This window comes from Jaculus jaculus, chromosome 3 (genome assembly GCF_020740685.1).
Source record: "Jaculus jaculus isolate mJacJac1 chromosome 3, mJacJac1.mat.Y.cur, whole genome shotgun sequence".
Classification (NCBI taxonomy): Eukaryota; Metazoa; Chordata; class Mammalia; order Rodentia; family Dipodidae; genus Jaculus; species Jaculus jaculus.
This window is the reverse complement of record NC_059104.1, coordinates 183,460,445-183,482,240: the sequence shown is the minus strand read 5'-3', so window position 1 is coordinate 183,482,240 and position 21,796 is coordinate 183,460,445. Positions and strand designations below refer to the sequence as shown.

Here is a 21,796-nt window from a genome sequence, read left to right as displayed (position 1 = left end):
TCTTCCTGAGCCCTGTGAAATCCTGAAATGTGAAGTATGCCTAGAGTAAGGACAGGAAGGTACAGTGGACAGGAGTGGGTGTTCCTGGTCGTCAGGCCTAGTCTGCCCGGGCCCCCAAGAGCACTGTGGACAGTAGGTACCAAGGAGAATAGTGACATTTCCTGCCTCCCAGGGAGGGGCTAGAGTGCAGGCCATCTGTCCCCACCTCCTGCTATGTCCAAAGGGAAGAGAGATTTTGGAAGGATGCAAGTTTCTGAGATAGACCAGGAGAATGTAGAAGGATGCTGGCTCCCTGCCTCATTCTGAGCGCTGTGGACTAGCAGGTGCGTGTCTGCCCTGGGGTGGCTGTTGTCACCAGCTCAGAAGTGACAGCACCCCACCCTCAGGCACATACAGAGCAAGTGGGCTGATAATTTGACATATGCTAAGAGCATGGACCCAGTAGGCCCCAGTCCTGGAGTTGAGAATATAGTACAATTAGGTTATGTTTTGAAAAATGAAAGTGTATGAATCAAAGGCAAACAGAGTTAGAGTGGAGGCAGCCTTCCTCACAGCTTCTCCACAGGGCATGCTCACACTTCTGTCTGAGGTGGCACGTTCTGTGATTCTGACTCAGCCACTACCACGGCAGTACCAGGCAGTAATTTCTCCTCCAGCTCCACCCCACCTGGCAATCACTGGTTCTGCTTCTCTTTCTGAGCAGGAAGATGAGGCACCTCCCAGGCCTCCACTCCCTGAGCTCTACAGCCCAGAGGACCAGCCACCGGCTGTTCCACCTTTGCCCCGGGAGACCACCATCATCCGGCACACGTCGGTGCGGGGCCTCAAGCGACAGTCAGACGAGAGGAAGCGGGACCGGGAGCTGGGACAGTGTGTGAACGGGGACTCCCGGGTGAGCCAGGATAATTCCACAGCTGCCCGCTGAGCGTGGAGAGGGTGCTGGCAGTGTGATGCCTGAAGTGTGACAGCCTCCAACTTTGCCCACAGGTGGAGCTCCGGTCCTATGTCAGTGAGCCGGAGCTGGCCAGCCTCAGCGGGGATGTGGCTCAGCCTTCCCGAGGGCTTGAGGGCCCTGAGAGCAGGTACCAGACGCTGCCAGGGAGAGGTAAGGCAAAAGCTTGATGTTCTTTTGGGAACACCACATACCACTCCCAGCCTCAGCCTGGGCTTTGCTTCTTGCTTGGGCTGTTAAACCTGACCCCAGGAGCAGTTACCATAAAGCCCAGCAGTGTTAAGTACTTCACGTTCAACAGTGCTGAGAGAGAAGTGCTGTGATGATTCCCATTTTAGAGACCTAGAAATTGAGGCTCAGAGAAATTAAACAAATGGCAATTAGCTGCTCAGGAAGGGAGCCAGCACACAGTCCTGATGCTCTGGCTCCAGACGGTTGCGGCCTGCAAACTGGCGTGCTGGGGTCTGCTCCAGTGGGTCATTCCAGCGCTCCTGGGGCCTCTTCCTCCTGTGCCAGCCTAACACAGGGAAGTGTGTGTGGAGGAGGGTTGTGCCTGCAGATCTGTGTGGTGCAGTGCTCATGTGTAGGGAGTCAGAGGTCAGTGCCAGGTGTCTTCCTTGATCACTTCCTGCCTTTTTTTTTCCTGGACATGGTGGCACACACCTTTATGAGACAGAGAGAGAGAGAGAGACAGAGAATTGGCATGTCATGGCATGCAGCCATTGCACTCAAACTCCAGACATGCGTGCCCCCTTGTGCATGTGTGTGACCTTATACATGTGTCACCTTGTGCGTCTGGCTTTCATGGAATCTGGGGAATGGAACATGAGTCCTTGGCTTTGCAGGCAAGCAGCTTAACCACTAAGCCATCTCTCCAGCCCTCTACCTTATTTTTCATTAAAAAAATTATTTGCTTGAGAGAGAAAAGGGGGGCAGATAGAGAGAATAGGTGCACCAGGGCCTCCAGCCACTGCAAAAGAACTCTAGACCCATGTATCACCTTGTACATCTGGCTTAGTGAGCCCTGGGGAATCAAACCTGGGTCCTTACTCTTCCCAGGCAAGTGCCTTAACTGCTAGGCCATGTCTCCAGCCCTCTACCTTATTTTTTGAAACAGCCTCTCTCACTGAACCCAGAGCTCACTGCTTCAGCTAGATTCGCTGGCTGGTTATCCTCGAGGGATCCTCCAGTCCCTACCTCAGCGCCAGGATTATGCTTGCACACACTGCGCCTGGGGCTGGATAGCTGAGCTTGGACCCTCATCCTTGTGTAGCAAGCACTTTGTCCACTAAGCCATCTTCCAGCCCAGCTTTCTTTTTCATATTTTATTTATTTGAGAGAGAGAGAAAGAGAATATGGGTACACCAGGACCTCTAGCCACTGCAAACGAACTCCAGACACATGCGCCACCTTATGCATCTGGCTTTATGTGGGTCCTGGGGAACTGAGCCATTGCTCCAGCCTCCATCCTCTTGAGGGCACAGTCTCTTCTTTTGGGGCCCTTGCTCATCCCCAGCTGGGTTCTGCAGGGAGGATGGGCCAACACCAGGAAACACAAGGGCAAAGGGGGCTCTCAGCCTTCAGCCTTTCCCCCTGCTGTGAGCCCAGGTATCTGAATGCAAAGCCAGGGCCCTTCATACATCTGCAGGGATGTTGTCCTCACGGAGGTGAAGTGAAGCCACCTTCCTGCGCAACTCCTCCTCTAGCCAGAGTCTGTCTTGAGACATTGTCCCTCACTCAGGACAGAGGCTATCCTCAGGTAACCCTGCTCTACCTGGAGCCTGTCTTGGGCCCTCTTGTTCCTTCACAGGAGTGAGGGTCATTAGGAAGGGTCTGGTACCTGGTCCACCCCTCCACGAGTACGCCTGACTCCTCTTTCCTCACCAAGGGCTCTCGGGGTCCACGTCCAGGCTCCAGCAGTCGTCCACCATTGCTCCCTATGTCACGCTCCGGAGGGGCCTGCATGCCGAAAACAGCAACGTGAGTGCCCTTGGCTGTGGAGGAGCTCCCTGTGTCTGCACGCAGGGGGTGGGTCTGGGAGATGGGTGGCGACTAGCCGTCCTGTGGGCACTGAGGATGCCTCCAAGGTGATCTGAGCCCCTCGGGATCTCATGGTCCCTTTCATCCACCAACAAGGTTATTCCTGTGCCTGCTTCATTTTCTGGGGTCTCATGCCCTCTTCTCCCCAGCCTGTCAGGGGCCAGGGGTGGGGAAGTTTGCACCCTGGGAGCACCTGGGGTGCAGTGTGCAGGCCTAGCCGCCCCCCTCAGCCTGAGCTCTTTCTTTTCCTAAGAAGCTCATGGGAGCCAGGGGCATCGCATCACTACGTGTAGAGAAGGTGGTTTTCTGAAACCAAGAGAAGCCCAGCTAGTGTGACAAGAACCCAGAGCAGGGTGGTCAGAGGCGTGAATGCCCTTGGTGTTCGCATCCCAGACGTGTGCCTCTTGCCTCCTCCTCAGAGACCCAAGAGTGCCTTGGAGCGCCTGTACTCAGGGGACTCCCAGCGGGGCAAGATGAGCGCCGAGGAGCAGCTTGAGCGCATGAAGCGCCACCAGAAGGCCTTGGTCCGGGAGCGCAAGAGGACACTGAGCCAAGGAGAGAGGACGAGCCTGCCCTCAGCCCGCGGCCTCAGCCAGCTGCCCGGAGATCTTGGCTCAGTATGTTAGGCAGGCGGGGCTGGAACACGGGATAGAGCTTTCCTGAGTTCCCCAAGACAGGCACCGCACCTGCTGGGTGAGCAGGTCATTCCTTGACCTAGGTGGTTAAAAGAACATCCCGTGGGGTTGTTGGTCCACAACCCAGGCTGCATGTGTGAGCTGGTCAGAGGGTGACTCAGAACCATAGCACGATGGAGGACCTCACAGCTGAGGCCAAAGCTCCAGTCAGTTGTGCAGACTTGCTGGATTTCTCAGCTGAACTAAGGACTTGGGAGTATCAGGTTCAAGGAATTGAGGAGGAAGATGGTGAATGGTATGATGACGAGATATGCAAAGCAAGCAACCAGCTTCCCAAACTGCCAAGCAGCTGCTGCAGCAGAGGGAGGCAGTGACTGAGGGCTGGGCCCCCAACCTTGAGGTGCTGCTAGTTTCTTTCCCACAGCCTTCGGTGCTGAGGCCCCAGCTGCCCAGGAGTGCTGGGGAACCGGTGCTGCCCCCGTGGTCGGCGCTGCCCTGCCCATAGCCACCTTAGGTCACTTTTGGAAGCATTCCATTTGACTTTTGGGTTTGGAACCCCATGTTTCCCCAGCCCTCTAGCCCGACTGTTCTCTCAGTAATTCATTGCACAAGCTCTTTTGCTTTCAGCGTTGCCGCTCATCGCCTCTAACCCTGCCTGATGGTGTTTACAGACACTCTGATTTGCATTGAGCCTTCTCTAACTGGCCTGTGCTCTGTTACCAGGCTTGTAATAGCAACTCTTGTCTCCCTAGCCTAGCAAGCACCCCCAGATGTGACTTACCTTTCTGCCACCTGCCGACTGACTCGTAATACACTTATCCCAAAAGCCGTCTCCCAGCCTGAGCCAAACTGCTACCTGACGACCACAGTTGTTGACTAGAGGGCTTGGGCATTATGAATACATTAATCCATGCCTTACACTGGATGGTAGACACTAACTTGAGAGAGTTCACATCTGGATAAGTTCTGCCCTGTCTGAGGCTGTTTGGTTTTAATTCCTCCAGTCCCATCATGCAACCCCATACAGAAAATCTTTTGTGTTTCTGATACTTAGTAACCTGAATGGTGAGTACAATGAACTGTGGACTCAGAAGGCCTCTCGGCAGGAGCAGGCTCAAACACCAAAGGGAAAGAGCCAAGAAAGTCAAGTCTTTAAAAGCTACAAACTCAGTAACTCTTCAGCATTATAAGCAAATGTCATTTGGAGTAGCACTTACCTACAGTCTAATGTCTCATGTAGAGATTTTCTCAAAATAGTAACTTGAAATCTTTGTAATTTTTCTCTGAAAACAACAGCAAAGGTTTGTGTAAGTCTCATTGACGCCAATAAACTTGTTGCTTAACACTGATGGATTGGCGTAATTCTTCCCCCAGGGCTGTCTGTAGAGTGCAGTGAGCTTTTTCTGTCTGTGGAAACAATCAGGCTGGGTTTAAATGAGGAAGTGTCTCTATTTGGAGCACTTGTGAGCGTGTAAGAAAATGTGTGTTGTCTTTGTGGATCATTGCATTCCTACCTGAATTTCAACTGCCTAATCCTTTTCAGTCACCCAGGAGCGGTGGCATTGGTTTAGTGCTGAGAGCTTGTGCATGGATGGGTGAACGGTGCTGGTGTGGCTACGGGCCTGGGCTGTTGCAGAAAGTTGAGGAGGCAGTGAAGCATCTGTGACCTCTAAGGCTCTATGAGGTGGAGGGGACGGGAGGGGCTCCCCGGGTGGGAGTCCAAGAATGTAGGTCTTTACTCTGCTTTTAGCCGCTTGCTCAGAGGACGCCATCATGGTGCTTGACAGTCACATTTGGGTCTTAAGATTCATGGGTTAGATCTCCACCCTGTGGAGAAGCTGGTCACAAACTGGATCCTTTGGAACAGTGCATTTTACTTCAGATTGCAATTTTATGTGATCTAGTTTCTTTTCTAGTTTAGAGAAAATGTTCCAAATAGATACCACCATAGAGAAGGCAATTTCTCTGCCTCACTGACTCCAACGAGCTTCGGCTGGAGCCTTCCCGGCACTATGGGGTGCTCATTCCGTTTCCTCACTTGAGTCAGTTCTGTTGCGAATGCCCAGCAGAGAGGTTCTTGGTTCTTCCAGGACTTTAGCAGGACCATGAAGGACTTGTTTCTTCCATCATTTCTGAACCTGAGGCATATGGCCAAAAAGCTTTTGATGTATGAGGGGCTGCATCACAGCAGCACGTGCATGCGCGTGCACACACACACCTACTTACCACCCTCCCTCCCTCTACAATAGCAGCAAAAGCCCCAGTAGGAAGACCCTGGGTACAGGGGACTGTCCGTATTAGACCTGTGGGGAGGTCCCTGAGCCAAAAAGCTTTTGATGGGCCGTGGGCACTGGAAAGGGCAAGTCTATGCTCCTGAGCTCTGTCCAAGGCAGCACACTTCCATAACCCAGCACTGTGGAGGCTGAGGTCGGAGGAGCACTGAGATCAGCCTGGGCTACAAAACTTAAAAAAAAAAGAAAGAAGGAAGGAAAAAAGGAAAAAGGTGCATGACCAGGGTTGCCTTGGGTTCATGAGCTCAGGCGCAGGAGCTTTCTGGATCCCGATGGACAGGGTGAGCTTCAACTTTCCAGCTGCCTGTGCTCGCAGGGCCGCACATCAGAAGAGATGCAGCTGTGTGGCGCTGGCCGTGTGGGCGGCAGAGGCCGTGCTGCGTGTCACACACAGTTGCTGCAGCAGCTTCCCAGGTCACAGATCCGCCCAACGGTCTCTCCGGAAGGGGTCCCTCGTGGCTCTGAGCAGTCTGGGAGTGACTGCAATTAACCCTCTTGTTCTGTTGCCAGTGGAAGCGAGAGCAGGACTTTGACCTGCAGCTGCTGGAACGGGCCGTGCCAGGGGACAGAAAGGAAGAGGAAAATGGCTGGCTGAAGGTGCAGGCCACAGCTGTCACGGAGCTGGACTTGGAACCTCAAGACTATGACTTGGACATCAGCAGAGAGGTGAGGCTGGGCTGCCTTCCTGTCCCCAAAGTGTAGGGCCTTTGGGCTCCTAGTGACCTGAAGTCCCAGGGGCCAAGGCTTAACTTTACTGTGGCCTAAGAGGATGGATGCATGCATGGATAGATGCCAAGACACAGTAAAAGGAGCCCAGATGTTTGTTTCCATCCATGTTTATGAAGCATATTGTGCCTTACTTTCCTCAACAGTGAAGTAGGTGTGGTGAGGAGTAAGTGACTCAACATGATCCCAGTTGGCCTAGAAAAATGTTCCCTGGTGGACTTTGCAACTGGTGGGTCAGGATGTCTTAAGGGAAAGAAAAACTAAGGTAGGTTTGAAAATCACAGCTGTCATTTTCAGCCAGGACCCAAGCAGGCTCCTGTTTGAGTGCCTCTGGTGCCCTCTGGTGGCTTGTTTTCATCATGGCAGGGCAGGCCCAGGAAGGCAAGGGAGAGAGAGAGGGCTTCTGGTTCTTACAGACAGCTGTGGTCTCCTGAAGCCCGTGGCTGGTGTTTGCAGCTGCTTGGCTCACCTTTGTATACCCAGTACGAGGCTGATGCTCAGTAGGTGTGTTGTAAATATCTGCAGAAGACTGTGCTAAATAAATCAGAAGTGTCCTTGAACAAGGGCATACGTTCTCAGCATGTAAAGGGTAGGTCATGTCAGACACCCCTAACCTCCCCACAGGTCTAATGCGGACAGTCCCCTGTACCCAGGGCCTTCCTACTGTGGCTTTTGCTGCTATTGTAGAGGGAGGGAGGGTGGTAAGTAGGTGTGTGTGTGTGCGCACGCACGCGCACGCGCGTGCTGCTGTGATGCAGCCCCTCATACGTGCTAGGCAAGCCCTCTTCCTTCCTCCTGGTTTGAAGGGACAGAGACAGACCCATTTATAAGCTGACTGTGCCAGTGACTAGAGGCTCTTGGGGGGGGTCTCTGACAACAGAAGTGCTCTGCAGGTAAACTGGTCCCTTTGGAGTTGCTGGGGCTCTGGCTGCCAACAAGGCTAGCTCCCTGCCATCAGACCTTGCCTCTGGCACCTAAAACCATGACAGTATGTGCTTTCGCCTTGGCAGAGACACTTCTGTGCACTGTCTTGGCAATGCAAGTATAGCCCACAGTGTTCTGACTGGCCTGCCTGCCCGAGAAAAAGTCATTCCTTATCTCTAACCTAAATCCCTCCTGCTACAATGTAATCTGCTTCCTTCCTCCCGATCTGCCCTCGCTGGGAATGGCAGAGGAACTCAGTGCAGCCCAGGGCAAGGGCAGCCTGGCTGTAGTCGGATGCCGTGGTGCCTTGGAATCAGAGCTGCCTAGCTGAGAACAAAGGAGACACTTTGAGGCTAGTTAGGGTTGTGTTTATTTATTTATTTTGTTTTGACAGAGAGAGAGAAAGAAAGAAAATGGGCATGCCAGGGCCTCTAACCACTGCAGACAAACTCCAAATGCTTGTGCCCCCTTGTGCATCTGGCTAATATAGGTCCTGGGGAATCGAACCTGGGTCCTCTGGCTTTGCAGGCAAATGCCTTAATCACTAAGCCATCCCGCCAGCCCAGGGTTGTGTCCTGAAGATGCGCTGGGAGGTGTTTGAAAATGGGTCAGCAATAACTAGGGGTTAGTCAGGACTTTGGCCTGGTGCTGGCACAAGTCACATAGGAAAGGGGCGGGTGTGGGCTGAGTCTCCAGGTAATTTGAGGGGAGACAGCATTGTGTTGCTGCAGAGCTAGAGAATCACTTCCGTCCTTGGGTGAGGTGGGCAAAGGCTGAGCTCTCCATAAAGTGGAAGTGGAGAGGTAGACTCGGGGAGTCAAGGTAGAGCCGTAAGGAGTCCTGGCCTTCTGAGAACTGTGCTCTGGCCAGGATGGCCTGAGCCCTGGGTGTGAATAGTACACTTTGGGCTAACCAAGGAAGGAATACCCGTGTCCTGGTACTGTTGGCTTTAACTTTTCAGTCAGTTGAGCTTTCTCTGTGGCCCAGACCGGGTGTGTGTTCCTCCTGAGAGCGGCAGCGTGTTGCTGGCTGGCCCGTTCCTCCCCGTGTCTGTGGGAGGCCCACTAGCCAACAGGAAGAATGGGAGCTTCGCTGTAAGAGCCAGGCTCAAATCCTGCTTCTAGAAAACTACAAGTTCCTTCACCTCTGTGGACTCTGTTTCCCTCCTTGTGGTGGGAGAAGATGGGAGAACTGGTCTCAAACAAACACCTGAACCTCCCTCCCTGCTGGTACTCCCTCTAGCTGGCCAAGCCAGAGAAGGTTGCCATCCCCGAGCGGTATGTGGACCTGGACCCCGAGGAGCCGCCCAGCCTTGAGGAACTGCAGGCGCGATATCGAAAAGCTGAGAAGATCCGCAACATCCTCACCCGGTCCAGGTCAGTGCTGGCTTGCCCAAGTCTGGACGGCCCACTAGCCCTGTCGTGGGTGGTGACTCAGCCATGGGGTCCCTGAGCCAGCCTGGCTGGCACATGGTGTGCCATTTTGCCACGCCTTCCTTGTCAGATCAGCTCCACTGATCGGGATGGATAGGCAGGTACTCAGATGAGTAAGAAAGCTTGCCTGGGCCACCTGGAAAGCCCCAGAGAACTCCGACGGTCCCTGACCTGGGCCCTTGCATCTCCCGGGTCCCCGCCCCCCAGGGACTAGCAAGTGTAGAAGAGGAGGTGAGCTCAGCGGAGAGGGCGTGGTGAGACCACTTCCAGTGATGGGCCTCCAAGCGGTTGGGCCTGTGCTTCCTCACACAGGCTTCTGGGGGCCCCAGCTTTATCCTGAGGGTCCTACAGGCTGTGCCCACCTCCCTGGACCTGGGAGGTGACTGTTGTGTCCCATGAGCTTTCCTTTCAGAGCTAGGATAGCCATTTCATGTCTGGATATATAAGGAGCCTCTCGCTAGAACCCTTAAGGCCTGTGGCCCTCCTAAAAGGCGAATAAAGCTGCACTCAGTGGGGAGTTGGAGTGCTGTCCTGGGAGAAAGCTTGCGCGTGCACATGTGATGCCGGCAGTGTTGAGTACCCTGCCCCCAGCCAGGCCAGGGAGCCCCTCTGCATCTGGGGCCAGTGCCCAGGGCGGCAAGGCCCACAACCTGCTCTCTGGCCCCACAGCATGTGCAACCTGCAGCCGGCCTCGGGCCAGGAGCGCAGCAGCCTGGCTGACCTGGACTCCCAGCTGCAGGAGCAGGAGCGCATCATCAACATCTCCTATGCCCTGGCCTCCGAGGCTTCTCAGCGCAGCAAGCAGGTGGCAGGTAAGGCCATGGGCGCCAGCTTCCGGGGCCCAGTGCAGGCCTCGCGCGGCCTCTCCCACCCGGAGTCAGTAGAAGTTGGCTGTCAAGGGCAGGTTCTGTGGTCTGGAGAATGGCCTGTCGTGAGTGGGAAAAGAGTTCAAGGCTTTGTTTACCTCTGAATCAAGTGATCAAGGCTTAGAAAGAAAGCCACTGGGGCTTGGATTTCTTGGTGGGACAAGGCAGAAGTGGGCCCCTCGAACTCTCCTTGGGCCCCTTGCTTTGGTCTCCAAAGTCAAGCCACTCACTTTGTTAGAGTGTCCTATACCAGAAAGAGGGACTCGATAGGTGGGGCTTTGCTGGTCACTTTGACCGAACACCATCACAGTGGGTTTTTTTTTTTGTTTGTTTGTTTGTTTTTAATTTGAGAGTGAGAGACAGAGGAAGAGGCAGAGAGAAAGAGAGAATGGGCACGCCAGGCCCTTCAGCCACTGCAAACCAACTCCAGATGCATGTGTCCCCTTGTGCATCTGGCTTACTTGGGTCCTGGGGAATCGAACCAGGATCCTTAGGCTTTGTACACGAATGCCTTAACTACTGAGCCATTTCCCCAACCCACGGTGTGTTTTATAAGAAGGCTATAATGCCTATATTCCCAGCATCAGCAGGCCAAGAGAAGTAGCACACGTTATATAGGGAGTTCCAAACCAGCTTGGGCCACAGAGTGAGACCCTATATCAGACAATGGGGACAGCTAGTTTCTGCAAGCAGAAGAACTGCAGGCTCTTCGCTGCACCCACACCTGCCTGCCGAGGCGGCCCTCCCAGTCCCTGGTGGTGGTTCTCCTCTGATGCAAAGGCCACTGTATGTGTTGGTGGTTCTCCTGATCAGGTGTGTCCCTTCTGGGATGGGGACAGAGAGACTAAAGTGATGCCAGGGTTTGTACCAGTCCTCTAATCCAAGTGGCCAAGACGGGCTCTGCAGGGCCCTGTGGCACTGGCCCTGGCGAGTCGGGTGGGGAGCTGGGTTTTGCCATCACCCCAGGAGGCATGGGGTAGACTGATGCCGGAGTCTCAGCAGAGGCCTTGTCTCTGTCCCCATACCAGGGTCTGCTGGGAGTCCCTAAGAACGCAGCTGGGTGTGGTGGCGCGCACTCTGGGGGTGTGGGGAGGCAGGCGAATGGAGGAGTTCAAGGACGTCCTGCCCTACACAGTGAGCTAGGGTCCAGTCTGAGCTATATGGGACCTGAAATCCCTGCTGTCCTCATTCCTGTACGCAGAGGTAGCCGAGTGACCCCTGTGACATCCTGTGGCTAGGGACGCAGGAGAGGGCCTCTCTGAGGCCGCCCCTCCCCCAGGGGCCAGTCCCCATGCCTGCTTCACGCTTGGCTTCCCCCCACTGCAGATGAGCCCTCCACCGACACCCGTCTGCCCCACCTCTGCTTAGCACATGTCCTTGCTCTTGCTCCCTCGCCCTAGGACACAGCGGGGACCATTGGCAGTCCAGGTCATTCGTAGGGGGCAGTGGGGCCAGGCAACTTGGCCCTGCCAAGCGGGGCATGCGGTGGTGCGGGAGCGGATGACTAACCGCTGCTTGATTCCTGTGTGCTCGTCTAGCGCAGCAGCTGGCCCTCCTCCCGCCTAAAGGCCCCCTGTCCTCCAGGACGGCGCCACCTTACCCCCCCTTAAGCAACGGACGGCACTACATCTTTGTCTAGCACCTTCCAAGTAAGAGCCCCGCCTGGCTCCTGTGCTGCTCCCTGCTCTCTATCTGAGCATGCCCCTCCACTCCCTGCTGCTGCTGAGCCCACCCTAGGGCACCCTGCTCCAGCTTCCTCCTGTTGGCACGGCGGCCGCTGGGGGGACCCCCCTGGATGAAGGCAAGTGGGACATGCTTCTCAGAGCTCGGCCTTGGGGACTGTGCTGCACTAGTGAGGTCCAGGACGCCGCCTTACTGACACCTGCACCCATCGGCCTCGCCCTGTCCTAAGGCAGCTTGACGCCAGAGGCCACAGCAGACACTGCAGCCTTTGGGGGAGAGGAAACTCGGGTCTTGGCCTTTGGGGTCCTCACCCGAAGGAACGGAAGAACTGTGAGTCCGGGTTTATAAAAGACAGGACTGAGGCCCAGTGAGAGGCTAGCCTCGCTCCAGGTCACGCAGCAAGGCCCAGGACTGCGCACCCAGTCACTGAGCATGTTAGGGAGAAGAAAGGCAAGTGTAGGGCCTGGCAAAATTGACCCTCAGTCCTTTGGGATGCCTGGCACACCCGGAAAGTGAGGGGCAAGCCAGAAGAAACGGGCTCACGGGAAGATGCCCACAGAAGCCAGCAATCCCAGATCCTAGCGGGTCAGGAATGGGTTTTGGGCTGCTTCCGCCCCTAAGCACAGATCTGTGCCTAGACCACAGAGGCTCAGACCAGGGGCTTCCTTCCTTCCCTCCCTGGCAGTCGGCCGTGCGGTCAGCTGGTCAAAGGCTCCCCTCTTTCCTAACGTTGGCTTCTGCTCAAACTGTGTCGAGTGCCTGTGTGTCACGCACTGTGCTGAACATCTCCCCTGACCCACACAACAACCCGGTGACGAGATCCACTCCCATTTTACAAATAAGAAGCCATACTTAGAAACCCCAGGGACTTGCCCAAGGAGGCCCAGTCTGTTGCCAAGCCCTTTGTGTCCAGAGCCGCTGCGCTCCGGCACCCCTCACACACCGCCTCACTTGGGCCCTTTCTGCACAAGAGTGAAGTGAAGGGCAGGGTTTGTGCTTCTGGGGTGACAGGCCCTCACACGGGGGTTCTCCAGCACAGGAGCCAGCCGACCTGAGGATGGAAGGCAGAGGTTGGGCCCTAGGGGTGGAGCAGAGGCGCAAAGCTGAAGTGCTCCATCCTGTGTAAGGGGCTTGTCATGGCCACCACCCGGTGTGGCTTCCCTCTGGACACCTAAATGGCTTCACACTATGGCTCAGATATATAGAGGGTGGGCAAGAGGGTCTCCACTCTCCCCAGATTTTTCAAGGGTTGGATGCTGTCTCCAGCACACATCCATGCCTCTTCCACTCACAGCATCATTAGGTCACTCTGTGGCGCACACCTTTAATCCCAGCAATTGGGAGACAGAGGTAGGAGGATTGCCATGAGTTCAAGGGCACCGTGAGACTATAGAGTCAGCCTGGACTAGAGTGAAACCCTACCTCAAAAATCAAAAAAACAAAAACAAACAAAAAAAAGGCCCATGGAGGCCATCACTCAGTCATTTCATGAATGGAGGGCAGGGCCCAGCGTCTGGCCCAGGTCCTTTGCCCCATTACTCAGGGAACTGACTTAGGAAGCAGCATGTTTGGTACACTTCTTAGAGGGAGAAGGAAAGTGAAGCCCAGTACTTGGGGTCTCTAGAAGCTGAGGGTCCCTTGGCAGCGGCCGCCTCGCCCGAGCCCCCGCCCTGCTGTCTGTCTGCCATCTGCTGTCGTGTGTCCACACATGCCTCCTCCCCAGACACCAACAGAAGTGCACCAGCCCCTCACTGTCTGCTGTGTTTTTTGCCAGCCCAGGCAGTGACTGACCCATGACCCAAAGAGTGGATGACAAGCCTGGAGCCAGGGGCCCAGTGAAAACCAGCTTCCTCCTGGGACAGCGTCTTCTGCCCTCATGGAGCCCTTTCCAGCCGAGCAGGGCTCTGTCTGGAGCAGAGGGCCAAGAGCTCACTCACCATGCGGCATTGAGCGCAGACTCTATCTTAACACACACCCACTGGTTCCAGTTGACACTCCTTTTTACAGACAACACAGGCACTTTTGATACCTGATGTAAACTGTACTGTATTTTAGAACCAGAATTTATTTTATAATGCTCACCTCAAAGGCTGAGTGGCTGGAAAGGTGAACCTCTACATAGGATTTTATAGCCTCATAAACAGATTCAGGTACCACTGAGATGGCAGAAGGGCGTGGGTTTAGGCAACTGCTGGGCCCACTGCCGATGAACTCAGGCAAAGGTGGATTGGAGGATGTGCTTCCCATGACCCCTGCACAAGGCTTATTGGCGCGCTGTCCAGGGAGAGAGGGGCCCGGACTGCAGCGCTCCGCTTCCCTGACCTGACGGCGGCTCTGGGCGAAACTCCACTTGGGTGGCCCATGGGGCCTGTCCGCACTTGGCCCTTGGTTCTGGTCTCATGGAAGTGTTTGCAAAAGCCTTGGGTTCTGCCACCTGCCCAGGAGGTTCCCTCATCAGAGGACTCTTCTTTGAAAAAAAGTTAAAAGTTGTTTGCTTTGGTTTAAGCAAATACGCTGAAGTGCAGAGAATGGAGAGGAAGCAATGTCATGGCAACATAGCAATAAACTCCACCCTGGACAGCATCTGCCTCGGGCCCCTGGCATATGCCACCTCTCTAGCCTGGCAGTGATGGGAACCTTTGCTGTTGGCCCTGGAGAAGCCTGAGCCAGCTTCCCTAAGACATGGACCAGGGAGGAGGGAGGCAGTGTGCCTGACTCCAGCAGGCCATGCTGGCAGGATCTGGAATTGATTCCAGCCCCACATGGGGTGAAGGCTACCAAGTCAGATACAGTGTTTATGGTCCTTTATTTAAGTTGTCTCATGACATTCTGCATACAGGAAACAATGTTTAAAAGGAAAAAAACAACCCTCTATTGTGTGGAGCCACACTTTAAATGATGATGATTTGTCTTTGACTTTGCTCAAAAAAAAAATCTTGAATATGTTTAGAAGTTGCTGTCTATTTTTAACTAACTCCATATGCTGCCAGTATCAACTCCTTGACATTTGCCAAAATAAGATTTTATTTTTGCCTTTGTAAGATTTTGTTGGAAAAAATGAAATGAATATTTTGCAAGAAGAAGTTAATTTAAATAAAAGTGTAATGGTTTGCAAAAAAACAATGTGATGTACAGATTAAACTATTAACTTGATCTGGGTCCTTGTTTCTTGCTTGATGTGTGCTTTCACAGTGACCTGTGTCATTTCTCAGAGCTCCCCAGGGCCAGCTCTCATTCTACTTGTGCTCACCTATGAAGAGTCCCTGCTGCTGACAGACAGCGCCTTGGCACTGGAGTGGAAGGAGGCCCCACTGCAGTCAGAGCCGTTGGGCTGCCCACTCCTATGGGGCGGGTTTGGCCAGCAATCCAGTCAGAGCCAGCATGGGATGCCGTGGGCCCTCTTCCAACCCACACACCCGCTGTTCGTTCCAGTGAGGCGGGTTAGTGATGGGCCATTGCAAACTGGATTTGTATTTAATTCATTTTGACTTGTGATGTGTGCTTAAAACAGAAGGCAGGAGGCCTCTTCGGTCGAAGAGTGTGTGCGTTTCCAAGTTTGTTGTTAGGGCAGGTTTTCTCCATGCCAAGAAGAGCATCTGAGGTTTGCAGTGGCTTTCTAAGTATTTCAAGCTGGGGAAAGGAGATTCCGAGGCATTTTGGACAGAGGCTGTGGCTGCCTTTTAAGCTACTGATCATCTTGAATTTAAAAAAAAAAAAAGTGTCTCTCATTTTAAAAATTACTTGGAGATGTTGCTGTAACAGATAAAAGCAGGGAGAGATGATTCTGTGTGTAACAGCAACCACCACAAAAAAAATAAAAAATCCCACAGAGGCAGTACCCACCCCACCGGGGAGCCATCTGCAGACATTTTCTCAGCAGAACCCCTTCAGTGGTTTCAAACTGTTGGTTTCAGTGTCTGTTTCACAGCGATAGCCCTGTTTGAGGGAATGTGGCTGTTATTTACAGAATTCTCCATTAGGACGGAGGTATACACTGCTTTTGGAGATTCACAGTTCAAATTTCAGCCTACAGAGAATGACAGGCCTTCCCTTGATCTCAAGCACTTGTGGTTCAGAAAAGGCGCACACCAGCTGTGTTTGTGCGGGAGGCAGTGTGGCCTGGCTCTTTTCAACCCCTCAAGGGCTTGACTGTGGTGGCCTGAGGTAAGAAAGGCCATCTGTGGAAGTATTGGCTGACTGACACTCTGGAGTGGGGTCTCGCAATTGCCCAGGCTGACCTGGAATTCCCTATGTCGTCTCAGGGTGGCCTCGAACTCACAGCGATCCTCCTACCTCTGCCTCCTGAGTGCTGGGATTAAAAGTGTGCACCACCACGCCCGGCCCAAGCAGACTTTTTAACAATGAGATTACATTTGGCAAGGGGAGCGCAATGTGCCTCTGCAGCTGATCCTACACCTTAATTCTAACTTTAACTCAGGCCCAGCTGGGGCCCAAGATGTGTAATTTTACCAAGAACCACTGGGAACATTTTAAGATTAACTCTCAAACAAGCGTTGGGAATGAGATCTTTTCCTAATCCCCACTTGAACCTCTAGAACTGCCCCCATTCTCAAAGTGTGCAGGACACCATCTGAGTGGCCGCATTATATGCAGTCTGGGATGTGCCTGGACTCGCTCAAACGAACGCCGCAGCAGGCAGCCTGTTTTCTTCCTGTCATTCCCCCCCTCCTGGTCTTGATGTCCAGTTGTGTGTGTGTGTATAAGCTGCAGCTGGTCCCTTCCCCTCCCTTGAAGACCTTCAGGTGAACGGGCATCTCCAGGATTTTCCCGGCTATTGTAGGTGGCAGCCCAAAGCCAGGTACTCATCTGCCTGTGGCCCAGGGACCTGTGGGTCCCTGCATCAGTGTGCGGGAGGGAGGATGCCAGCATGGGCCCAGACCCTGGCTCCGCCAGACAGGAGCCCATGGCTCTGGGAGTTCCCCACTGAGACAGCACAGTACCCTGGGCTAAGTCCTTTTGTGTTCTCTCCAAGGGTGGAGAGAAGCAACAAATTATTTGTCTAATCCTCAAATCACATTTCTGAGGCCTAGCCGGCCAGTGCTGGGAGCGTTCTGCTTCCTACTCCGCCACAGGCGCGGGGCTTCGCAAGGGGCTTTGCACATTCTGAGAAGAACAAAGGGACCAGGCTGGGGAAGACTTGAAAACTGGCAGCCCCTCCTGGCGCGGTAAACACGCCACCGCTTTGCCGCCTCCACTCCAAAGGCCACCACTTTCCATTGCTCCCTAGCAGAGGGGCCTTTCTTCAGAGCGAAGTGGCAGGTACAAAGGCAGCGCGCAAAATGTGCGCACATCACAGTCCCCGCAATTCTGTTTGAACAAGCGTATTGATTGGGTCCGACCCTGTTACATTTTTTCCCTATTATTTGAAAAGGTGCTTCTAAGTGTAGTGAATTGAACCCATGGAGCTGAACTTTCCATGAAAACTTCTCGAGGTATTTCTTTAGTTCAAAGCTTTTGAATTTTAAAGGGCATTTTTAATATGAGTCTGTTGAGTATTCTACGCCACAGCCCAACAAGGCATGTTAAATGCAGATGAGGCTGGAGAGGGAGGCTGGGCGCTGTGGGCAGAGGCCTGGGCTGCTGGGTGTGGACCAGCCCCACCTTAGGGGAGAGCCAGGCTTTCAGGGGAGAGGCAAACCCGCAGGCTTGGGCAGGACAGACCCTAAGAGGGATGGCTCTGAATGCAAGAGACAGCCGGAGAGAGCCGAGCCCGGGGTTCCTTCCCATGGAGAGCCACAACCTGCCCTAGTGCAGAGAAGGAATTGGGCACTCAAGTGCCTTGGCTGAGGTGACAGCACCTCGAACCCGTGGACAGACCTGCAGCTGTCGCAGGGCCCTCCCCTCTACTCTGGGCTGATGCCCTCTGTCCTTCCTGGACTTGGGCGTTTGGCTAGTTGTGTGGGTCTCTCTCTGGAACTCTCCACAAATCTTCACCCTTGCCACTTGTAGGAGGCTCTTGTGGACCTCTCAAGGTGCACGGTTCCTCTTGACCCTGTTCCTGGCTTATTGGGCCGAGTTTATGCTTGCCAGAGTTCAGTCTCCTCACAGGCAGAATTATTCCCAGAGAAGACGAGAAGTCAGGCCCTGTGTCCCCTAAAACCAGGACTTGGTCATTCAGTAAGATCTTCTGTAGAGTCCCTACCCCAGAGAGTAGGAGACAGTGTTGTGGGAGTGCTCAAAAACTGACTCACTGAGTCCACCCTTGCCCACTCGTGAGGGGACACCACCCCCCTTCAGAGTCCCCCACCTTGTCCCCAGAGTCTTGCTGGATTGAAATTCGTCAGCGCTGGCATTTGTTTTCTTAGCTTGCATTTTCAAGCCTTCCTGCTGTTACCTGCTGTTGCAGTCTGGTTCGCCTTGCCGGCAGAAATCACCCAAGAGCAGCTTGTGGGAAAAAAGGGCTTATTTTGTCTTACAGGCTTGAGGGGAAGCTCCATGATGGCAGGGGGAAATGACGGCATGAACAGAGGGTGGACATCACCCCCTGGCCAACATAACATGGACAACAGGAACAGGTGAGTGTGCCAAACACTGGCAAGGGAGAGCTGGCCCCCAACAACACACTCCCTCCAGGAGGCATTAATTCCCAAATCTCTATCAGCTGGGAACCTGGCATTCAGAACACTTAAGTTTAGGGGGGACACCTGAATCAAACCCCCACACCTGCATTTTAGGGGCCACGCGATCCAGGGAGCACAAGGAGGCCCCTGTGAGAGCAACAGTGCTGATCTTTCGTCTTCCCCCGTAGCCTGGCCAGCCTCTCGAGGCCTTCCTGGGAGCCCACGGCTGCCCTGCGGGGAGTCACAGCAGTCCTCTCGGTCCTGATGTTCTGGCCACGCAGCTGCTCCCGGGTGGGAACCTCCATCATCGTGCACTCCAGGGAGATTGTCCCTCCCTGGCTTGTGGCTCTCGCCTCAACCCCTTGAAGTACCAGAAGAGTTTCTGTCATTCATTCACCCTGGCCTAAGCCAAGCCAAGCTGCAGTCTACACCAGATGGAAAAGGGAGACTGCGACTCTGCTCCCTTTTTTTTTTTTTTTCTTTTTTTTGGCTTCAAAGCAGGCCGGGAGTCTGAGGAGGACCTCCTCCTGCTCTCCCAGCTCCTTCTTAGGTTCAGCAGCTGCCTCAGTATCCCTCCCTCAGGGATCCACCCACCTGCACTTTTCCATTGCTGAATGCCAGACCATTCCAAAACTTAGTGACTTAATACCACGCATTTTATTTTCTCTCATGATTCCACATCTGACCATCTTCAGCCAGGCAGCTCTTTAGCCCCATGTGGCAGGCAGGGGCTGTGGAGTGGGAGGAGCTTGTCAGTCCTGTGGCACTGCAGTGGAGATGTGTGGATTAACTGAGATGCCTGTGTAACCACCCTCCATGGGGCTGCTTGATGCTTTTTTTTTACGTGTATGTGTGTATGTGGGTACATGTGTGTGTGGGTGCATGTACACCTGTGTGTGTGCTTGTAGAGGCCAGAGGTCAACATCAGGTATATTTCTCAGTCACTCTTCACCTTATTTTTGAGACAAGGTCTCTTGCTGAGCCCAAAGCTCACCAATTCAGCTTGACTAGCCAGCCAGAGAGCCGTGGGCATGCTCCTGTCTCCAGCTGCCCGGTGCTGAGGTTATAGGCACATGACGTCATGCCCACTTTTTACATGGGTGTGGGAGATCCAAACTCAGTTCTTCATGCTTCTGTGGCAAACACTACCCACTGAGCCGTCTCCCCAGCCCTGACTCACTCCCATAGCATGAAGGCCTCTGGGTAGCTGGGCTTATTACCTGAGGTGGCTTCCCAAGGGCACTTAGGCCTGAGTTAAACATGGTGGTACACACCCGTACTCCAGGCACCTGGGAGGGTGAGGCAGGAGGAATGGGAGTCTGTGGTCAGCTTGAGCTCCATAGTGACAGTACCTTAAAAACAAAGAAATTAAAAAAAACAAAAAAACCCAAAGTTAAATCTGGAATTGGCACCTTCCGCGATCCTTGCTGTTGTGGTTTGGGCATGAAGCTGTCCCACCGCCCAGACATTCAGTGCTTCTTTCCCAGCGAGTGGTGCTGTGGGGATGGCAGACATTTGAGGAGGTGTGGCCTAGCTGGAAGAAGCAGTTCACTGTGAAGATGCCTGTGGTGGTTTGATTCAGGTGCCCCCCATAAACTTAGGTGTTCTGAATGCTAGGTTCCCAGCTGATGGAGATTTGGGAATTAATGCCTCCTGGAGGGAGTGTATTGTTGGGGGCTGGCTTATGAGTATTAAATCCAGTTTCCCCTTGCCAGTGTTTGGCACACCCTCCTGTTGCTGTGGTCCACCTTCTGTTGGCCAGGGGGTGATGTCCACCCTCTGCTCATGCCATCGTTTTCCCCTGCCATCGTGGAGCTTCCCCTCGAGCCTGTAAGCCAAAATAAATCTTTTTCCCAGAAGCTGCTCTTGGTTGGGTGATTTCTAACAGCAATGCGAACCTGACTGCAACAGTGCCTTTCCAGATTACAACTAGGCGGCCTGGAGAGATGGCTTAGCGGTTAAGGCATATGCTTATGAAGCCTCAGGACTAGGGTTCGATTCTCCATGTCCCATATAAGGCAGATGCACAAGGTGGCACATGCGTCTGGAGTTCATTTGCAATGGTTCTCATTCTGTCTTTCTCTCCCTTTCTCTCTGTCTCAAATAAATAAAACTAAAAATGAATCTTAAAAAAAAAAAAAAAAGGTTGTAACTGTTTTCTCTCTCTGCTTCCAAAGCTGCCTGTCACAAGCTGAGCAGCCTCAGCAGCCGTTCACAGCACCGTGACAGCACAGCGGTCTGCTTCTGGGTGTGTGCTCCCAGAATCAACAGAGCCAAAGACGATGGGCAGAAGCTTCTGAAACTGTGAGCCCAAACTTTTTTTTTCCAGTTGTCTTTCTCAGCTCTTTTGCCACAGCAATGCACAAACAACTAACAGATGTGCTTGGCAACCGGAGCACTTCTGCAGTGCCAGGCTTCCCTGCCACCTGTCTCGCTGCCCAGTGTGGGCTTCTGGAGGGTGGCTTTTTTTTTTCCTTTTAGAAATATTTTATTTATTTGCAAGTGGGGGCAGGAGGGGGAGACACAGAGGGGGGGGGAGAAAATGAATGAGTGGGCATGCCAGGGCTGCTAGCTACTGCAAAAACTCCAGATGCATACATCACTTTGTGCATCTGGCTTTGCGGGGGTACTGGGGAATTGAACCTGGGTTGTTAGGCTTTGTGACCAGGCCTTAACCACTGAGCAATCTTTCCAGGCCCCAATCAGACTTTCTGCTAGGCAGATGAACCCACCTCTCCGTGCGGTCACCACTGCGACCATAGAAGGAAAAGCAGCCTGGCTCCTGAGGGGTCAGGAAGGGCCTCCTACTGCCCCGCTGCCGGTACTCCGCTGGGTGATGTGGCTGCCATATCTGGCCTCTGTTCTTCTGAGGAGTAAAGGTTCTCACACAGTCATTCTCTAAGGGCCAAGAGGAGCCTATCACAAGAGATGTGATACCTAGCAAGCATTTTAGCTGGAGGGCCGCTCTTTACTTGACCCAGCTTGTTGCGGATGCTTGCCAACGGCTGGGCTTGAGGTGGGAACAGGTGGGTGAGCCGTGGTGTCAGCCTCTGCCTCCCCCTTGCACACGTCTCCCTGTTCCAGGAGGGCTGGCCCTGGGTGACTGCAGAGAGCCAGAGCAGGCGAGGTAAGGTGAGCCCTGGAGAACTGGGAAGGGAACCTGGCTGAGCTGTAGGGGATGGCAGAGGGCTCTGGTTAGGTCAATCGTGGCTACCCTCCAGCTCCTCTCCCTGCTCCCGGAAACCCGGCTCACGTCAGCGCAGATCGTTTCTTGCGTTATTGCGGTTAATGATAACACTTGTTGGCGTATATTAAGTGCTTGTGCTGGGACTCTGTGTTACCCTCTGGCAAATGCCGTTACAGCAGCATGCGCCTCCACACCATCTGACCTCTACAGTGAGTAAGAACGTATGTCCCACTGTGTTTAGTGGACGGCAGGCTTCCCCAGTGAGCCACCCCAGCCAGAGGCACTGTCTCCATGAAGGGTCCCTTCATCATCGCCCCTCACAGCCATGGCTGCTCCCCACCCCCCATAGCAGGAAGGGCTGGAAAGGAGGCAGCCCAGTGCCCTGAGTGTGAGCACAGACTCCGCCTGCCTGGACTCAGATGCTGGATTGCCAGTCCTGTGACTTTAGTCATGTTACTTCTCACCCATTTATAAAGTA

General features: G+C 53.8%; 1 protein-coding gene across 9 annotated transcripts in view; it reads left to right on the top strand.

Moving 5' to 3' along the window:
- Plekha7 (pleckstrin homology domain containing A7) overlaps positions 1-14,561 on the top strand; it is a 212,180-nt gene extending 197,619 nt beyond the window's left edge. For 7 of the 9 annotated variants that reach the window (XM_045146616.1, XM_045146621.1, XM_045146623.1 and 4 more), the window contains 9 exons: positions 704-892; positions 988-1,105; positions 2,841-2,932; positions 3,412-3,609; positions 6,429-6,584; positions 8,811-8,944; positions 9,671-9,813; positions 11,406-11,516; positions 13,325-14,561. In XM_045146616.1, coding sequence (XP_045002551.1) covers positions 704-892; positions 988-1,105; positions 2,841-2,932; positions 3,412-3,609; positions 6,429-6,584; positions 8,811-8,944; positions 9,671-9,813; positions 11,406-11,506 — 1,131 coding nt within the window. In that variant the 3' untranslated portion in view covers positions 11,507-11,516; positions 13,325-14,561. The remainder of the gene's footprint in view (positions 1-703; positions 893-987; positions 1,106-2,840; positions 2,933-3,411; positions 3,610-6,428; positions 6,585-8,810; positions 8,945-9,670; positions 9,814-11,405; positions 11,517-13,324) is intronic. The other 2 variants (XR_006636347.1, XM_045146617.1) reach the window with 2 other exon arrangements.
- Positions 14,562-21,796: the final 7,235 nt, after the last annotated feature.